Here is a 19,778-nt window from a genome sequence, read left to right on the forward strand (position 1 = left end):
GGAATCTCCACACTGTTTTCCATAGTGGCTGTAGTAGTTTACATTCCCACCAGCAGTGTAAAAGTGTTCCCTGATCACCGCATCCACACCAACATCTATTGTTTTTTGATTTTTTGATTATGGTCATTCTTGCAGAAGTAAAGTGGTATTGCATTGTGGTTTTGCTTTGCATTCCCCTGATCATTAGTGATGTTGAGCTTTTTTTCATATGTTTGTTGGCCATTTGTATATCTTCTTTTGAGAACTGTTTATTCATGTCCTTAGCCCACTTTTTGATAGGATTTTTTTTTCTTGCTAATTCATTTGAGTTTGTAATAGAGTCTGGATATTAGTCCTTTGTCATATGTGTAGATTGTGACAGCAGGAGAATCATTTGAACCTGGGAGGCAGAGGTTGCAGTGAGCTGAGATCACACCATTGCACTCCAGCCTGGGCAGCAGAGCGAGGCTCTGTCTCAAAAAAGAAAAAAAAAAAACAACTTTTTTTTTTTTTTTGAGACGGAGTCTCGCTCTGTCGCCCAGGCTGGAGTGCAGTGGCCGGATCTCAGCTCACTGCAAGCTCTGCCTCCCGGGTTTTACGCCATTCTCCTGCCTCAGCCTCCCGAGTAGCTGGGACTACAGGCGCCCGCCACCACGCCCGGCTAGTTTTTTGTATTTTTTTTAGTAGAGACGGGGTTTCACTGTGTTAGCCAGGATGGTCTCGATCTCCTGACCTCGTGATCCGCCCGTCTCGGCCTCCCAAAGTGCTGGGATTACAGGCTTGAGCCATGGCGCCCGGCCAAGAAAAAAAAACTTAACTTCAGTTTTCTATTAGTTCAGTCCATTCTTGTTTTGCTTGATATTTGTGAACAATTCAGCTCTTCATGAGTCCTTACGTTTTTCTTTTATTCCAATGTCACAATCTCAAAAGTTATCAGAAACCTGCATTTTAGAGCACCTGTCAAAGTTCTATAGCTGATAATAAACCATCCTTTGAAGAGGATCAAGACAAGACAAAAAACTTAACATAACAACCTTAATTGTGATTGCTAGCCTATAGTCAGACATTAGAATTTTAGAAATCCCATACATTTTGGAACATATATTAATATTATTCCCTAAAATATAACCTGAGGAAGATTAAACATCATTTTGGCAATCCCGTGTACCTAAACATATCAGGTAATCCTGTTTACCTCTCTTCTGTATGCCCCAGGGGCCGTCTGTAGCATCCAAAAACTAGCCATCAAGAAGGACAATTTTGAAACTGAAGTTTGATTTGGAGAAGACTGTTAAATATATTAGAGACTTAAAGCACTTGATGTTATGAAAGAGAATACCAGATTACCTTATTTGTTTTGCCAAAATGATGACTTGGAAATTTTTTAAAAAGCAAAAATCTTTTATAACCCTTTACAAATTTTGCTGAAGAGCAGATTAGTGCCTTAAGAGTGCCTTGTTATGCTTTTATTTTAATTCTCAATTTGCAGAAAAACCATATAACACCCCCCTCCCTTTTTTTTGGATATGGAGTCTTGCTCTGTTGCCTAGGTTGGAGTGCAACAGCACCATCTCAGCTCACTGCAACTTCCGCCTCCCGGGTTCAAGCAATTCTCCTGCTTCAGCCTCCTGAGTAGCTTGGATTACAGGCATGTACCACCACACCTGGCTCATATTTTATTTTTAGTAGAGATAGGATTTTGCCATGTTGACCAGGCTGATCTAGAACTCCTGTCCTCAGGTGATCTGCTTGCCTTGGCCTCCCAAAGTACTGGGATTACAGGCATGAGCCACCATGCCCAGTCCATGTAATACCCTTTCAAATTTAGTCAGTCTGTTCACACACAGAATTTCTTTTGCAAGATTAATTCTTACAATCATTCCACAACTCATTTAAACCTTTAGGTTTATCTTATCTGATTTAAACAATCCTTTAACCCTAGGCAAAAATTTACATTTTGATGACTTCTGCATTTTACCAATAATCTTTAAGACTGTTTTTAATTCTCAAAGATTAAAGTTATGTGAACTAGAAGGTACCACAGCTTTTGTCTTCCCTTTAAAACATATTTGATCCAAGTGCTTATCCTTCCTTAAGTCAATTAATTAGATCTCTTTTTATAGACATCACACACACAACACATGTATAACTAGACAGACAGGTAGAAGAAGATCCAGTCTGAGGGACAGAGTGAGACCCTGTCTCTAAAAAAACAGGGAAGTCAGGCTGGGTACAGTGGCTCACGCCTGTAATCCCAGAACTTTGAGAGGCTTAGGAGGGTGGATCATGAAGTCAGGAATTCGAGACCAGCCTGACCAATATGGTGAACCCTCATCTCTACTAAAAATACAAAAATTAGCCAGGTGTGGTGGCGTGCACCTGTAATCCCAGCTACTCAGGAGACTGAGGCAGGAGAATTGCTTGAACCCAGGAGGTGTAGGTTGCAGTGAGCCGAGATCACGCCACTGCACTCCAGCCTGGGTGACAGAGCAAGACTCTGTCTCAAAAAAACAAAAAAAAGTTACTAGGCTGGGCATGGTGGCTCATGCCTGTAATCCCAGCACTTTGGGAGGCTGAGGTGGGCAGACCACTTGAGCCATCTCTACTAAAAATACAAAAAAATTAGTTGGGTGTGGTGGCACACACCTGTAGTCCCAGCTCCTTGGGAGGCTGAGGCAGGAGAATCGCTTGAACCCAGTGGGTGGAGGCTGCAGTGAACTGAGATCGTGCTACTGCACTCCAGCCTGGGCAAGACAGAGTGAGACTCCATCTCAAAAAAAAAAAAAAGTAACTAGATAGATAGATAGATATAGATAGAAGTATAGATATAGATATTTTGTTTTTCAGACAGCATCTTAATTTGTTGCCCAGGCTGGAGTGCAGTGGTGCGATCTTAGCTCATGCAGCCTGGTCCTCCCAGACTCAGGTGATCCTCCCACCTCAGTCCCCGCAAGCAGCTGAGACTACAGGTGTGCACCACCACATCTGCCTAAGTTTTAAATTTTTTGTAGAGACGGGGACTCACTATGTTGCCCAGGCTGGTCTCAAACTCCTGGCCTCAAGCAATCTTTCTGCCTTGGCCTCCCAAAGTCCTGGGATTATAGACATGAGCCACCACCAGACTCAGATATATATATGTGTGTGTATATATATATATATGAAAAAAAAGCAGACTGTAGCCTGCAGCAGCTTAGGAGAAATGGGTCAGAAATCTAAGAGAATATCATAGCTCGTGACTGCAAAATACTTGTCCACATTCCGGGAAGATTCATGGTTTGTGCTCTTAAGTAAATACTTACATTTATGACCTGGGAGGAAAGTGCCTATTAACCAAGCTTTGCTAACACATTAATAAAGAGATGACAGCCATCTTCCTATTGAAAACAAAAAAAGAATGTTAGAATCTGGACCCCATTTGGTCAGTTCTTGTTTAATTTTAATAATCTTATTAACATCCACAGATTTTAATGAAAGTTTATTTTGCCAAGGATAAGAATGTGCCCATGACACAGCTTCAGAAGGACCTGATGACATGTGCCCAGGGTGATCTGGGTGCAGGTTGATTTTATACAGTTTAGGGAGATCTAATACAGCAGTCAATACATGCAATATTTACAGTGGTTCAATCTGGAAGGGTGGGAAAACTCGATGGTGGGGTGAAGCAGGCTTCCTGGTAGTAGGTTGATTTAAACATTTTCTGATTGGCAATTCACTGAAAGAGTTACTATCCAGAGAAAGGAATGTATGTCTGGATTATAACAAGGGGTTTTATAGACCAAGGTTTTATCATGCAGATGAAGCTTTCAAGTAGCAGGCTTCAGAGAGAACAGACTGTAAAAGTTTCTTACCAGACTTAAGGTCTACATTGATGCTAATGCTTGTTGGCTTTTCCTGAATTCCAAAAGTGAGAGAAGTATAATAAGCCATGTCTGACCCCCACTTCCTAGCATGGTGTGACCTAGTATTTCAGGTTAACTCTGGAATGCCCTTGGCCAACAGTAGGGGTCCATTCACATGGCTGGGGCTAAATAATTTTATTTTTGGCTCACATGTAGATGCTTAAAAAAAAAAAAAAGGAATTTTATAGCCAAAGGGTGGGGTCAGTGAGTAGAAAATTACTAAAAGGAAACATCAAGAGTGGCATGGAATTCTGGCTAAATGGACCTAACAGGATTCTTGCTGAAGACAGGCCAGGATAATTAGACATCACCTGGGGGGTGGTGGAGGATGAGGAAGCTGATCAGATGTAAAGAATGATGATACATGCAGGATGGGGGATTCTGGCTAAACCAACTTATCAGGATTCTTGCTGAAATTGGACAATACAGAGAAGAACATGGAACTCCAAAACTCAAGGACTACTTGAGAAATTCAGGGGAGTCTGAGCAGAGTTTGGTTAAGGAGATAATCTTTTTCACCATCTAAGACCTGGGATACACACCTAATGAAAAGATGAACAGTCATCTTTAGATCATGTTCATAGAGAGCTCAGCATCTGATGTAAGTGATTTCCCTACTCTGCCCAAGGAGATCTAGAAGAGAATGGGAGGATGAGGATTCAGAGATGCTGGTACTCACCTGGCTCTGCTGGTACTGCCCCGCCTTCATGTTTCACATTTTGGGCTCTTTCTAAGCTTTTTGTGTGAAGACTTTTACAAATCCAAGGACAAATGGATAAAAGTAGAATATTATGTATAGCTCAGTAATACACTGTTTATTTTCATGGTCTATTTTATTTTTGTTAGTTTGTTTGTTTAGAAACATGGTCTTGCTCTGTCACCCCGGCTGGCGTGCAGTGGTGCGATCTCAGCTCACTGCAGCCTCAACCTCCTGGGCTCAAGCAGTCCTTGTGCCCCAGCCCCTCAAGTAGCTGGGACTACAGGTATGTGCCATCATACCTGGCTAGTTTTTTTGTAGAGACAAGGTTTCACCATGTTTCCCACTGGTCTCAGACTTCTGGGCTCAAGCAATCCACCTGCCTCTGCCTCCCAGAGTGCTGGGATTACTTACAGGCATGAGCTACTGAGCCCAGCTTTATATTTTTAGAGACAGGATCTCACTCTATCATCCAGGCTGGAGTGCAGTGGCACAATTACAGCTCACTGAAGACTTGACTTCCCCTGTCTCAAGTGATTCTCCCACCTCAGCCTCCTGAATAGCTAGGACTGCGAGTATAGGCCATCACAGCTGGCTAATTTTTTTTACTTTTATTTTTTGTAGAGACAATGTCTTGCTTTGTTGCCCAGGCTGGTCTCAAACTCCTATACTCAAGCATTTCTCCCATCTTGGCCTCCCAAAGTGCTGAGATTATAAGTGTGAGCCACCATGCCAGGCCTTTATTTTACACACACACATATATATATATATATATGGTGAAACAATAAAGAATATATATTTGGTCCTTGTGCCTAGTTCCTCACACAGAGCTTCTGAAACATTTAGAATTTAGAATTTTCTGAGTGATAAGAACATTGTTTGTTATTCATAACAAGCTCCTTTCAACAATAGAACACATGCTAATGAGATGAGGTTGAGAGTATGACCCATGAGGAGGTGTGCTATGTTCGAAAAGAACCTCATGAATTTTCTAATTTATTTAAACAAAAATCTGGACAACAGACACGGGAATGGATATTAAGGGTGTGGGATAATGGTGGAAGGAATGTAGAGTTGCATCAGGCTGAGTTTATCGATTTGGGCCCACTAAGTAGGGACTCTGCATTTATTGTTGCAGCTTGGGGAGTTAAAAAAGGTTCTAATAGTTTATTTGCTTGGTTTGCTGAAATATGGTTTAAAAGATGGCCCAATGTGAGTGAGCTGGAAATGCCTGCTCTCCCTTGATTTAATGTAGGAGAAGGGATCCAAAGGCTTAGGGAGATTGGAATGGTGGAGTGGATTAGTCATTTTAGACCTACTCATCCCAGCTGGGAGGGTCCAGAAGATATATCCTTGACTAATGCCTTGCAAAATAGATTTGTGAGGGCAGCACCTGCATCTTTGAAGAGCCCAGTAATTGCTCTTCTCTGTATGTCAGATCTAGCGGTGGGAACCGCAGTCACTCAACTACAAAATTTAAATACAATGGGAATAATTGAATCCCAAGGTGGCAGTGGCTGAAGGCAAAATAAAAATTTTGCTGAAGGCAAAAATAATACAGAATGGGTAGTAGCAGAAGGTAGTCATCAATACCAGCTATGACAACGTGACCAGCTGCAGAAATGACTGTAGTTGTCATGGGTATTTCCTCCTTCTTTCATTAAAAACATGTTTGTGCATGTATATACTTGTACTAAGAAAATATCTTCATTTTATTTCCTTTTTCCTTTAGCATATGACTTAAGATTTATTTACTTCTCATCAGCATTTAGGTATTGTTAACTTTATGAAATAGTATTTGGGTTGGGGATTGTTGCATTTCTGGTTGTGCAAAGGATAGTTGTATTATGCTAGGCATAATTATGACCTTATTATTGTCCTTATTTGAAGATTTGTATGATCTCAGGAGATGTGTATGGGTTCAGGTTGACAAGGGGTGGACTTGTGATGGTTAATACTGAGTGTCAACTTCATTGGATTGAAGGATAGAAAGTATTGATCCTGGGTGTCTCTGTGAGAGTGTTGCCAGAGGAAATTAGCATTTGAGTCAGTGGGCTGGGAAGGGCAGACCCGCCTTATTCTGGGTGGGCACAATCTAATCATCTGCCAGTGAGCTAGAATATAAGCAGGCAGAAAAATGTGAAAACAGAGATTGGTCTAGCCTCCCAGCCTACATCTTTCTCCCGTGCTGGACGCTTCCTGCTCTCAAACATTAGACTCCAAGTTCTTCAGTTTTGGAACTTGGACTGGCTCTCCTTGCTCTTCAGCCTGTAGACAGCCTATTGTGGGACCTCGTGACCGTGTGAGTTAATACTTAATAAACTCCCATATATATGGAAGTTATCATATAGGTAGAACTGGAAGTTTTCATATCCACCTGGACACATTGGGCTCTCTATATTTATTCCATTAATTCTGTCCCTCTAGAGAATGCTGACTAATACAAGCGTGGTGGCTCACACTTGTAATTCCAGCACTTTGAGAGGCTAAGTGGGGACAATCACTTAAGACAGGAGTTTGAGACCAGCCTGGGAAACATGGCAAAACCCCGTCTCTTCAAAAAATACAAAAATTAGCTGGGTGTGGTGATGCACACCTGTAGTCCCAGCTACTCAGGTGGCTGAGGTGGGAGAATCACTCAAAGCTGGGAGGTTGAGGCTATACTGAGCCATGATCACACCACTGTACTCCTGCCTGGGTGACAGAGGAAGACCCTGTCTGAAAAACAAACAAACAAACAAAAACTAAAAAAACCCTTAACTGACGGGGTTTGGAGAGCTCCCAAGTTGGTGACCACATTAGGTTCTTGGGACAGTGGTGCCAGGAGAGGGCATGGAGGCTTTGCACCCCTCCCCTGATGCCCTGCTCAATGCATCTCTTCCATTTGGCTATTCCTGAAGATAATCCTTTATAATAAACTGGTAATGGTAAATGAAGCACTTTCCTGAGTTTTGTGAGCTGTTCTTGCAAATTATTAAACCCAACGAGGTGCTTGTGGTAAAGGGGAGGAAAGACTTTTCCTCTACCTTCTTAGGTTTTGTGGTTGTACCTAAGGATTAAACTGAGAAAAGGCAGGTTAACAGGAGATAAGGATACACATTTTATTTGACATTAACACTTTTACACGACAGGGGAACCTTCATAGAAGAGAAATGAAGACCCAAAGAAGCCGACAGGCCTGCGTGCTTACATACCATGTTAACAAAGAATGATAAATTGTACAGCTGTGACAAGACAAGGCAAAGGGTCTTGGGCTATGCACAGTGAACTGTGGGAAAATAACTAGGAAATATATGGTGAAAATTAATGGAAGATAAGACTTATTTTAGTGTTTGTACAGATTCATCTCAGGGTCCATGCCTCACTTCTGTTGACAAGAATGTTCTCAAAAAGTAAAGGAAACCAAGATTTGTGCAGGGGTTTCCTCTGCCCATTCCTCCCACCTCACCCTTCAAACCTAAACTCGAGCCTGTTGCTCACCAACCTAACATTGCTCTCACCATCGCTCTCAGCGATGCTGATGTGCAAAAGCAGGTAAAGCATATGATGGCTTTCATTGAACAAGAAGCCAATGAGAAAGCAGAAGGAATAGATGCAAAGGTAGAAGAAGAGTTCAACATAGACAAAGATTGGCTCGTGCAAGCCCAAAGACTAAAGATTATGGAATATTATGAGAAGAAAGAGAAACAGATTGAGCAGCAGAAGAAAATTCAGATGTCCAATTTGATGAATCAAGCAAGACTCAAAGTCCTCAGAGCGAGATGACCTTATCACAGGTTTGTACCAGTTGCTGGAGCCCCGAATGATTCATTGTTGCAGGAAACAAGATTTCCCTCTGGTAAAGGCTGCGATGCAAAAGGTAATCCCTATGTACAAAATTGCCAGCAAAAAAAAGATATTGATGTCCAAATTGACCAGGAGTCCTACCTGCCGGAGGACGTAGCTGGTGGAGTTGAGATATATAATGGGGATCGTAAAATAAAGGTTTCCAATACCCTGGAAACTGGCTGGATCTCATAGTCCAGTAGATGATGCCAGAAGTCGGGGGGTGCTTGTTTAGGGCAAATGCCAACAGGAAGTTTTTGGACTAAGCCTTCGGGAGGTGGAGCTCATCCTCAGCTCTCCTGCTGTGATGTGGAAGCTTCTGATATTTGAAGAAATACAAATGTCTCTGTAACTTCCTCTTTACTGCCCCAGTATTGCTCTGTATTTATCAGTGATGCCTCTTTGTCACCAATGCCTTGCCTAATTGTTCGCAATGGTGGAAAGCTTTGTGTAATATGATCAGGACTCACCTCCAGTTCATCCGAAAGTAAAAAAAAAAAAAAAATTTGCTCCTCTTCCTGGTATAAAGAGGTTGCATTTCTCATGGGAAATTTATGTCCTGGTGTGTTTTTTTCTTTTTTCTTTTTTTACAGAATTTTGCTCTGTCACCCAGGCTGGAGCACAGTGGTGTGATCTCAGCTCACTGCAACCTCCATTACTCAGGTTCAAGTGATTCTTGTGCCTCAGCCTCCTGAGCAGCTGGGATTACAGGCACGCACTACCACACATGGCTAATTTTTGTATTTTTAGTAGAGTTGGGTTTTTGCCATGTTGGCCAGGCTAGTCTCAAACTGCTGGCCTCAAATCATCCACCTGCCTCAGCCTTCCAAAGTGCTAGCATTACAGGCATGAGCCACTGTGCCTGGTCTATGTCCTGTTTTAAGGTAGAAAGGTGTAGATCAGAGAGCTCTGAGAGCCCTTCCTACCTCTGGTATCTCTCAAGCACCTTCAGGTCAAAATAACCAATATGCCAAAGTGGCATATTTTGGGTGGCATGTTCTGGTTCACTTCATGGGGAGCCCCTGATTTATAGCTGGTTGGTCAGAAATGCAGGTAGAAACCTGGGAGTTGCAACTGGCATCTGAAGTTAGGGCAGTCTTGTGGGACTGAGCCCTTAACCTGTGGGGTCTGTGCTACTGCCAAGTAGTGAATGGCAGAATGGAATTGAATTGTAGTACTCCCCGTTGGTATCTAGAGAATCAGAGAATTGGCTTTGGGTGAAAGAAAAAAAATCGCACACTTGGTGTCCGAAGTGAGTAAAAACAGCTCAGACATATCTGTATATCTACATTTATATAGATATATTGATATATTAGTCTTTTTAAGGTATCTGTCCCTGTAATTGGGAGTTGATGAAAAGCATAGAAGAAGAACATAGACTTTGCGTTTCGCTAAGCCCAGGTTCGAATTCTGTTTCTCGCATTTCCTAGATGTGTGACCTTCAGCAGGTCACTTAAACTTTGTGAGTCTTAGATTCCTTGTCTCCATTACTAGCTTCACAGAGTTGTTGCATTACATGAAATAAGGTGGGCAGGGCAGGGTACACAGCTGGGGGGGGCTGACTTATTGAAGTCAGCCCTTAAGATTGAATCTTTAGCATAGAGGGAGAAGGAAAGGAGGAAGGTCCGAGGAGCTGGATAGGCCCTTCTGCTTCTGGCATCCAGCTTGTGTAGCCCATTCAGCCCATTCATTGTCCACAGACTTTATTCTAAGTCGGACTCAGAGCTACGATGTGTGAGAAAACTGTGTGGTATTTTTACACTTTCATGGATGAGCACCTTTCCACGCTGACACACTGTGGCATGGAAACTGTAGAATTTGTTATTACCAGGTTTATCAAATCCCTGATTGCTCACCAGGTCTCCTGTCACACTAATTAGGGTATCTAACTGGTGTTGGTTGCCTTAAATGCATATTTATCCTTGTCTACAAGCATAATTATTCTTGACTTTTTTTTTTCCTTCAACATGTATAGGAAAATAAAAACACATAGAAAAATAATGTAGTAAAACAGATCGAAGTTTGATGACATTTAAATTCCTAGAAACTTTGCAAGTGTTATTAAAATTAGTGAAGAGTTTGTCCTGTGCTGATGTGCAAGGCTATTCATAGAATAACACTTGCCCCCACCTGTTCTCTACTTTCATTCCCAAAAGTACCATCTGACACTTGGGTGTGGGGGCTTTTGACAACACAAAACTGCCACTGTCACAAGGAGCCCCAGCTACATTACAAGATAGAAAACACTCCCCTTTTCCATTATGTCAACAGTGATGCTGTATGTTTTCTGTTCTTCCAGCTGCTTGTTCCCTGAGTCAGGTATTGCTATATATTTAGCGCCCCAGTGGTTCACCTCAGAGACATTCTGCAATATGTATCCTAAAGCAAGAGACAGGCCCAAACCTACCCGACCATCTATTTGACAATAGTCATTGCTAGAATCTTTAATATGTTACTAATGATGATGTCATGCCTAGAGCAGCAGCACCCGATAACTACTGAGCACTTAAATAAAGGTTATTATTAGGACCAACTCCAAACCTCTTGGGTAAAAAAGCCTAGGGGATATTTTTGTCATGTGATACAGGTGCCCATGGTCCAATCAACTCGGTCATCTGAACAAAGCAAGCTCAACATTGGAAATCATTTCTAGTAAAAATACTTAGTTTAAATTACCACATTTTTAACAGGATTCCTAATTAGATCCCACTTTTCTGAATATATAGAGGAAAAGGTGCTTTTCTTTTTAGTATACATATGTTCTTATATGGGCTACAGTTAGCACTTTGAATTGCCAAGGCTGATCTCAGATGTCTGATTACAGATACCTGCCACCATACCTGGCTAATTTTTGTAGTTTTAACAGAGACGGAGTTTCTCTATGTTGGCCAGGCTGGTCTCGAACTCCTGACCTCAGGTGATCCACCCGCCTTGGCCTCCCAAAGTGCTGGGATTATAGGCATGAGCCGCTCGCCTGGCCACAAAAACTCTTGAATGGATTGGTTTATTAACCACTTAGTTTCAGTTTCAGGTACATTCTAAAACAGCATTACCCAACAGAACTTTTGGCAATGATGGAGATGTTCCATATCTTGTCTAATCATGTCTAATACAGTAGCTATTGGCCACCTGTGGCCACTGGGCTTTTCAAATGTGGCTAGTGCTGCTGAATAACTGAATTTAAGTTTACATTTAAATAGACACAGGTAACTAGTGTTTTCAAATATTCACTGCAGCTCTAGAAAAACAGAAAAGACCTTACAGGCTTTAGTGGTATGTTTTGAAATATTGGCATAAAATTAAATAGACAAATCCCCAACCAGATGGAAACATAGTTTAACAAAATCTAAACCGAACCAAAGTTTAGCAATACCATAAAAGCCTTTGTAAAATGTCTTTTCTATTATTCTAGAGCTGCGGTGAATATTGGCTCTCCATATTCGTGAGTTCCACATTCATAGATTCAGCCAACAGAAGACAGAAATCATACTAAAAAAGAATTGAATCTGTGCTGTACATATACAGACCTTTTTCTTGTCATTATTCCCTAAACAATACAGTATAACTATGTACATGACATTTTTTGTTGTAGTTAGTATTATAAATAATCTAGAGATTATTGAAAGTATATGGGAGGGTAGGCATAGGTTGTATGAAAATACTATACCATTTTCTATCAGGCACTTGAGCATACTCAGATTTTGGTTTCCAGGGGAGATCCTAGAACCAATTTTCCATGGATACTGAGGGACAACTGTATGTATGTGTGTGTAATTTTTAAAAATAAATGTAAAACCTAGAGATTTTCTAAAACCAGTGATGTGGGGCAAAAGTAAAAGCACAAGAAACTGATGAGCCTCTCAGGTTTCATGGACAGTTTTTACATATGAAAGCTTGACAATCTTCCCCACAGGATGGGACTTTATGAATGTAATTGAACCTCTTGCAATAGAGAAAGCAGATGTCTTATTCTTGTAGTGTCCCTTCTAAAAAATGTTCCTCAGCTGGCCCGTACTACCAAGCATTCCATAAGATATGCATTGTGCTAAATGACTGAAGGAATTCATAACCAAGCCACTGAAGAAGGGTGTCAACTGCTACATGCACACTAGAGAATACAGCAGCAGATGACTCTGCAATCAGGCTCTCTTGTCATTATTGCCTTACACCTGCCAGACTCTGGTCCTTGGTGTCCAGGAGACCAGACTTTCCACCAAGTACAGAAACAGATTGAACTATACTTTAATTCTGAGTGGAGAGCACAGATGATCCTAATTCTCCAGACCACTGTTACAAAGTGAAATTTAAAGCTAACATAGGCCGGGCACGGTGGCTCACACCTGGAATCCCAGCACATTAGGAGGCCAAGCCGGGTGGATCACTTGAGGTCAGGAGTTTGAGACCAGCCTGGCCAAAGTGGTGAAACCCCATCTCTACTAAAAATACAAAAATTAGCTGGGCATGGTGGTGGGCGTCTATAATCCCAGCTACTCAGGAGGCTGAGGTGGGAGGATCGCTTGAGCCCAGGAGGTGGAGGCCACAGTGAACAGAGATTGTGTCACTGCACTCCAGCCTGGGTGACAGAGTGAGACTCTGTCTCTATAAACAAACAAACAAATAAAAATAAATAAATAAATAAAATAAAGCCAACATAGAAAGAGGCAGGGATGTGAAGACTAAAGTTGTTTTTTCTCAACTTCTTAATGACCTTGCACAAAAAAGAGAGAATTCAAGTTTGCTTAGTGAATTGGATGGAATGAGGTTTAAGAGACAACTTAAGACTGTTACAGGATGATTGTGCAGGTAACACTAACATCCTAACAGATAAGCCTCGGTGATCTCGTCCTCCTTTCCAGCATGCCAGCAGTGATGTGCTCTATATTTCCTGCTCTCCTCCAAGCTGCTTGCTCTGTGACTTGGTATTGCTGTATCACCAGGACCAAATGGTTTACCTCCTAGATATTCTGTAATTTGTGATCTGAAGCAGGAGATGGGCTCAAACCTGTCTGATTGATGAGTCATAAGTGCTTCCACTTAATTCCAGCAATGTACAAAGGCATTATTTGCATCACATTTAGTACCATTATTTGTGAAATGCTTACTTTTACAAGTGATTGTGTTGATTGGGGTCTTAAAGTTTCTTAAATTCCAAATAGAAAAAACTGATTCTGCCTATCTTGATGTCAAGGGGAATTTGTTGGGAGATTTTGGAGTCTCCTAGGGAATCAAAAGGGAAACAAAAGAGCCAAATAGTGGAAGACCAGGAACCCAAGTGCCTGTTCCAGGGCCTGAGCAGCCTGGCCAGGACCTCCTCCTAGGGTCCAGCCAGCTCTAAAGACTTCTAGACCTGTCTCTCAAGAACAAATGTCACAAATCCGGGGCAAGACATTGATTGGCCCAGACTGGGTCAGCAGTCCACCTCTAGACCCATCAGCTATGGCTAGGGCAGGAGTGGATCTAGGTTTTATGGGGACTGAAACTCACACAATTTGGAAAGCGCCCCCCTTGAAATAACTAAGACGTCTGTTTTACATTGTACAAATACAATGCCCACAGCACTCCAAAGAAATCAGGACAGAAGAAATTACAAATACAAAGTGCCTACAGCCACTCTCAAGAGAGGAAGTGAGATGGAAGAAAAATCAAAGTGGGAAGAAGAGCCTGTGGTCTTAAATTGTTGTGGTTGAAGAGGTGGATTATTCTCTTTGCAATTCTTATAAAAACATTTGGCCATGTTAACACAGTTTTAGGGTCTCTCCTAAGACTTTGGAAGGAACTCATGCACTGAGGGGCACTGAAACTTTTTTTTTTTTTTTTGAGATAGAGTCTCACTCTTTTGTCCAGGCTGAAGTGCAGTGGTGCAATCTTGGGTCACTGCAACCTCTGCCTCCCAGGTTCAAGCGATTCTCCTGTTTCAGCCTCCTGAGTAGCTGGGACTATAGGCGCACACTACCATGCCTGGCTATTTTTATGTTTTTAGTAGAAACTGGGTTTCACCATGTTGGCCAGGCTGGTCTCGAACTCCAGTGATCTGTCTGCCTCAGCCTCCCAAAATGCTGTAATTACAAGTGTGAGCCACCGCACCCGGCCAGGGGCACTGAAACTTAAGCATCATTTGTTTCACGGAAGGGGCAAAATCTTTTTTTTTTTTTTTTTTTAATTTAAGGATGAGGACCCTCATGGTAACTATAGGAAGAGAGCAATTCTTCAAAAAAGGGAGAGGTTGCAAAGACAGAATAACAGCGGACCACTATCTTATCCTGCACCTGCTGCTATAACAAAATACCTTAGACTAGGTAATTTATAAACAACAGAAATTTATTTCTCACAGTTCTGGAGGCTGGAAGTCCAAGATCTAGTCACCAGCAGACTCAGTGTCTGGTGAGGGCTGCCCTCTACTTCAGAGGTGGAAACTTCTTGCTGCATCCTCACATGGCGGAAGGAAGAAATCCTTTGTCCTCACATCATGGGAGGGGCAGTGGGACTAGGGCACTCCCGTCAACCTTTTATAAGGGTACTAATCCTGCTTATGAGGGCAGAGACCTAGTGACTTAATCACTTCCAAAAAGGTCCTACCTTTTACATTTTATTTTTATTTTTTATTTTTGAGACAGGGTCTTGCTCTGTTACCCAAGCTAGAGTGCAGTGGTGTGAACATAGCTCACTGCATCCTCAACCACCTAGGCTCAAGCGATCCTCCATCCTCAGCCTCCCAAGGAGCTGGGACTATGGGTGCACACTACCACACTCAGTTAATATTTCTATTTTTTGTAGAGATGACATCTCACTATGTTGCCCTGGCTGGTCTTGAACTCATGAGCTCAAGTGATCCTCCCACTTCAGCCTCCTAAAATGTTGATATTACAAGTGTGAGCCACTGTGCTTGTCTGAGGACATGTTCATGTCAAAGCCAAAGTTCTTTTTGCTCCATCATGCTACCCAGCTTACAATTTTGGACTTACAATTTTTGTGAGGATTTATGAACAGTCATTCAATCAGTATGTGTGACTAGGTCTTCTTCATAATCTCAATCAGCCGGGCGCGGTGGCTCAAGCCTGTAATCCCAGCACTTTGGGAGGCCAAGACGGGCGGATCACGAGGTCAGGAGATCAAGACCATCCTGGCGAACACGGTGAAACCCCGTCTCTACTAAAAAATACAAAAAACTAGCCAGGCGAGGTGGCGGGCGCCTGTAGTCCCAGCTACTCGGGAGGCTGAGGCAGGAGAATGGCATAAACCCGGGAGGCAGAGCTTGCAGTGAGCTGAGATCCAGCCACTGCACTCCAGCCTGGGCGACAGAGCGAGACTCTGTCTCAAAAAAAAAAAAAATAATAATAATCTCAATCAAATTATTTAATTAATGACCAAATAACTATTTTTTTTTAAGTCGAGGAAGAAAACAATGGCCTTGCCTTTTGGAGAATCAAAGAGCCCAGAAGTCTGAATGAATCTTCTCTCAGGTGAGATTGTTGTTTGGAGTATGTGTTTAACTTGCTAATCAAAACATTTTTACATTGCAACTTGTTTTTCTTAATTTTTTTTCTCTACTAATGGCTTTGAACTGAGTTCTGTTAATCTTATGTATGCAATAAGGAAGAAAGTATTTTTGAGAGAACTTTTTCTCAATTCAAATCAGTTAAATAGTATAGTTTTTCTAATTTTCTATATATTACTGGACATATAGATGTCACAATATAGATAAATAATTCATTAAAATTAAATTCAAAAATATCTGTTGAAGTCTGGTTCTGTGTAGGACACTATGTTTAGGCCCTATGATGGATACAAAGATGAGTAAGTCATAGATCCTGTCCTTGAGAAGCCGATTCTAACCAAGATATACAGCATTTGCACAAATAAAGAAAATACAGGCCGGGCGCGGTGGCTCAAGCCTGTAATCCCAGCACTTTGGGAGGCCGAGACGGGCGGATCACGAGGTCAGCAGATCGAGACCATCTTGGCTAACACGGTGAAACCCCGTCTCTACTAAAAAATACAAAAAACTAACTGGGCGAGGTGGCGGGCACCTGTAGTCCCAGCCACTCGGGAGGCTGAGGCAGGAGAATGGCATAAACCCGGGAGGCGGAGCTTGCAGGGAGCCGAGATCCGGCCACTGCACTCCAGCCTGGGCGACAGAGCGAGACTCCGTCTCAAAAAAAAAAAAGAAAAGAAAAGAAAATACATTGTCCACATGCTCAGTGTCCTGAATGAGTCTGAGCAATTTGCAAAGAGATTTGAAGAGGAGACAGATGATATTCAGTTGTGGGGAGACGTCAAGATGCCTAGTGATAGTTGGTAAAGGAATAGGGCGCCTGGAGATGGGAACACTGCAGTTGGAGGAATAGTGGAAGAAGAGATCCAGGCAGGAAAGAAATGGAACATGTGTTAGCCCCGTGGGATTGAAAATGGGACCTGAAAATGAAATGGAGCCCATACTTTGGAGGGTCTTAAAAGTCCAGATGAAGACTTTACATTTCATTTCACAGGATATGAAAAAACTATTGAAAGTTTTGACCATGAGAATGATACAAAAAACCATTACTACAGAAAAATAATCCGACGATTGTGCTTAAAATGGATTGAAGTGGGGAAAGACCAGAGATTGGTGGAAAGTCATTAGAATGTGAACTGGGGTAGTGGTAGCAAGAATAAAGAAAATGGGATGGATGGAAGAGACATTTCATAGGCAGAATCCACAGTACTAACATTTGATTGAAACAGAAGAGATGGAAAGAGAAACTACTGTGGTTTCCAGCTGGGGTGACTGAATAATGATGCCCTTCAAAGAAATAAGGATGTCAGAAGGGATCACGCTCAAGTACTGGTTTAAATAGGTTAAGTTTGAGGTCCTAGTGGGCTTATCTGGTGGAGAAGTTCATCTGGCAGTTGAAAATTTCAGTCTGGAAGGTGGGAAAGAAGTCTAGGTAAATTTAAAAAGGAGGAAAAGGAATCGTGTTTTTTGTTTGTTTGTTTTTGTTTTTTTGAGACTGAGTCTTGCTCTGTCACCCAGGCTGGAGTGCAGTGGTATGATCTCTGCTCACTGCAACTTCTGCCTCCCAGGTTTAAGCAATTTTCCTGCTTCAGCTTCCTGAGTATCTGGGATCACAGGCGCCCACAACCATGCCTGTCTAATTTTTTGTGTTTTTACTAGAGATAGGGTTTTGTCGTGTTGACCGGGCTGATACTGAACTCTTGACCTCAAGTGATCTGCTCACCTTAGCCTCCCAGTGTTGGGATTACAGCATGAGCCACCGCACCTGGACAAAAAAAAAAAAAAAAAAAAAAGGAGTTTCTTAAGTTGCATAAAGTTGCATAAGTTAAAGTGTGATACTGGTTTTTTTTCTTTTCTTTCTTTCTTTTTTTTTTTTTGAGATGGAGTCTTGGACTGACACCCAGGCTGGAGTGCAGTGGCTCGATTTCGGCTCACTGCAACCTCCGCCTCCCGAGCTCAACTGATTCTCCTGCCTCAGCTTCGCGAGTAGCTGGGATTACAGGTGCCCGCCACCACGCCCAGCTGCTTTTTGTATTTTAAGTACAGATGGGGCTTCACCACGTTGGCCAGGCAGACCTCGAACTCCTGACCTCGTGATTCGTCCGCCTTGACCTCCTAAAGCACTTGGATTACAGGCATGAGCCACCGTGCCTGGTCAAAGTGTGATAGTGTTACACACTTTCTCTATTTAGATATTAGAAGGAAGAGGGGATTGTAGGATTCTGGGAGCTGCCAGTCAAGGGATATAGAGGCATAGGGAAAATTAATATGAATTGGATCCTAGAAAGACAGGTCATAGCAAGCGGAAATATCCAGATTAGAAAAGCATTGCAAAATGCTGTTCAGAAAAAGCGAAATCCTACCTGGGGATATTCACAAACCCGTGGTGGGCCATGCTGTGTTTCTTAGCTCGCTGGGGAGGGACCTTTTCTCACTGCCCTTTCTGTCATTCTCACCCTGTCTCACAGTTTGAACAAGAGGACCTATGAGTTCTCTTCCAAACCGAAATTTCATTATTATTATAACTTCTTAGGAAGTTTCTTTTTCCTAAACACATTGCAAATTTGCTTTGTAGAATTTTAACCTTAGGGCCAATTATTCTGGATAAGAAAATTGTTGGACAGTGGCCACAGTAACTAATTTTCTTAAAGATGCTTAAGTTCAAGGTTAAGGAGTTAGCTATAGTGTTCCTGTCAGAATTCTCAAGGCTTTGGAGGGTCTGATTATATTTGAAGCTAAACATCAAAAAATTTACCAAGACAGAATTGTCTAATGTGTTCTATTTAGCATTGCAAACCATAGCTTTAAAATGCGCATCGAGACCCCTTTAAAATGCTGGCATTGGAGAAGGAACCAACAGCCTGTGTAGCTGAATTCCTTTCACCAGATTTCTCAAGGGGTGCTGCTGGCGTTTGTGTGGTACCATTTGTACTTGTGCAGAATGGGGCCACACACTGTGAAACTGCAGCTTCCCTGGCTTTTGTCCACTAAGTGCCAGTAATGCTCCCCATTTATTGTGGCAACTAAAAAATACCACTACACATTTTCTTTTTAAAAAATTTTACTTTATTTATGTTAAGTTCTGAGATACATGTGCAGGATGTGCAGATTTGTTACATAGGTAAATATGTGCCATGGTCACCATGCATTTTCATGGAACTACCTGGCTACTTCCAGTTCTCAACACACTTGTCAAATGGTCAAGATTTGTTTCCATTTCTCCCATTCTGTGCTCTTTCTCCCTTCTCTGTGCTGTCCTCTCTCTAGCCTTCCTTAGTATCTCAGTTTGTTTTCTGTTGCATATAACAGAATACCTGAAACTGGTTAATTTATAATGAAAAGAATGTATTTCTTACAGTTATGGACGCTGAGAAGGCCAAGGTCAAGGAGTTGTATCTGCTGAGAGCCTTCTTGCTGGTAGGGACACTCAACAGAGTTCCTACGCTGTGTAGGACATCACATGGCGAGAGGACTGGGTGTGCAAGCTCAAGTTGTCTGTCTACTTCTTCTTATAAAGCCAGTTCCATTCCCATGACAACACATTAACACATTAACCCACTTATCCATAAATTGATTAATCCATTTATGAGGGCAGAGCCCTCACTACCCAGTCACCTCTTAAAGGCCCCACCTCTCAATACTGCTATACTGGGGATTAAACTTCAATGTAAGTTTTGGAGGAGACAAATATTCAAACCATACCACCTAGCAAGCATCCTTGCTCTTCCTGTAAATTTTATGTTTGGGTTTTTACTGATAACATATTGTGATAATTCCTTCCTTCCTTCCTTCCTTCCTTCTTTCCTCCCCCCCCCCCCCTCCCTCCCTCCTCCCTTCCTTCCTTCCTTCCTTCCTTCCTTCCCTCTCTCTCTTTCTCTTTCTTTCT

The 19,778-nt window shown here is 42.1% G+C and overlaps 1 protein-coding gene and 1 pseudogene across 1 annotated transcript in view; both read left to right on the plus strand.

The window, feature by feature from the left end:
* CUNH12orf56 (chromosome unknown C12orf56 homolog) overlaps nucleotides 1-19,778 on the plus strand; it is a 110,190-nt gene that overhangs the window by 37,488 nt on the left and 52,924 nt on the right. Inside the window, 1 exon segment of the mRNA XM_033221398.1 lies at nucleotides 15,788-15,860. Within this exon segment, the coding sequence (XP_033077289.1) occupies nucleotides 15,788-15,860 (73 nt within the window).
* On the plus strand, nucleotides 7,718-8,887 carry LOC117089818 (annotated as a pseudogene).

This window comes from Trachypithecus francoisi, unplaced genomic scaffold (assembly GCF_009764315.1).
Source record: "Trachypithecus francoisi isolate TF-2019V2 unplaced genomic scaffold, Tfra_2.0 Lachesis_group11, whole genome shotgun sequence".
Classification (NCBI taxonomy): domain Eukaryota; kingdom Metazoa; phylum Chordata; class Mammalia; order Primates; family Cercopithecidae; genus Trachypithecus; species Trachypithecus francoisi.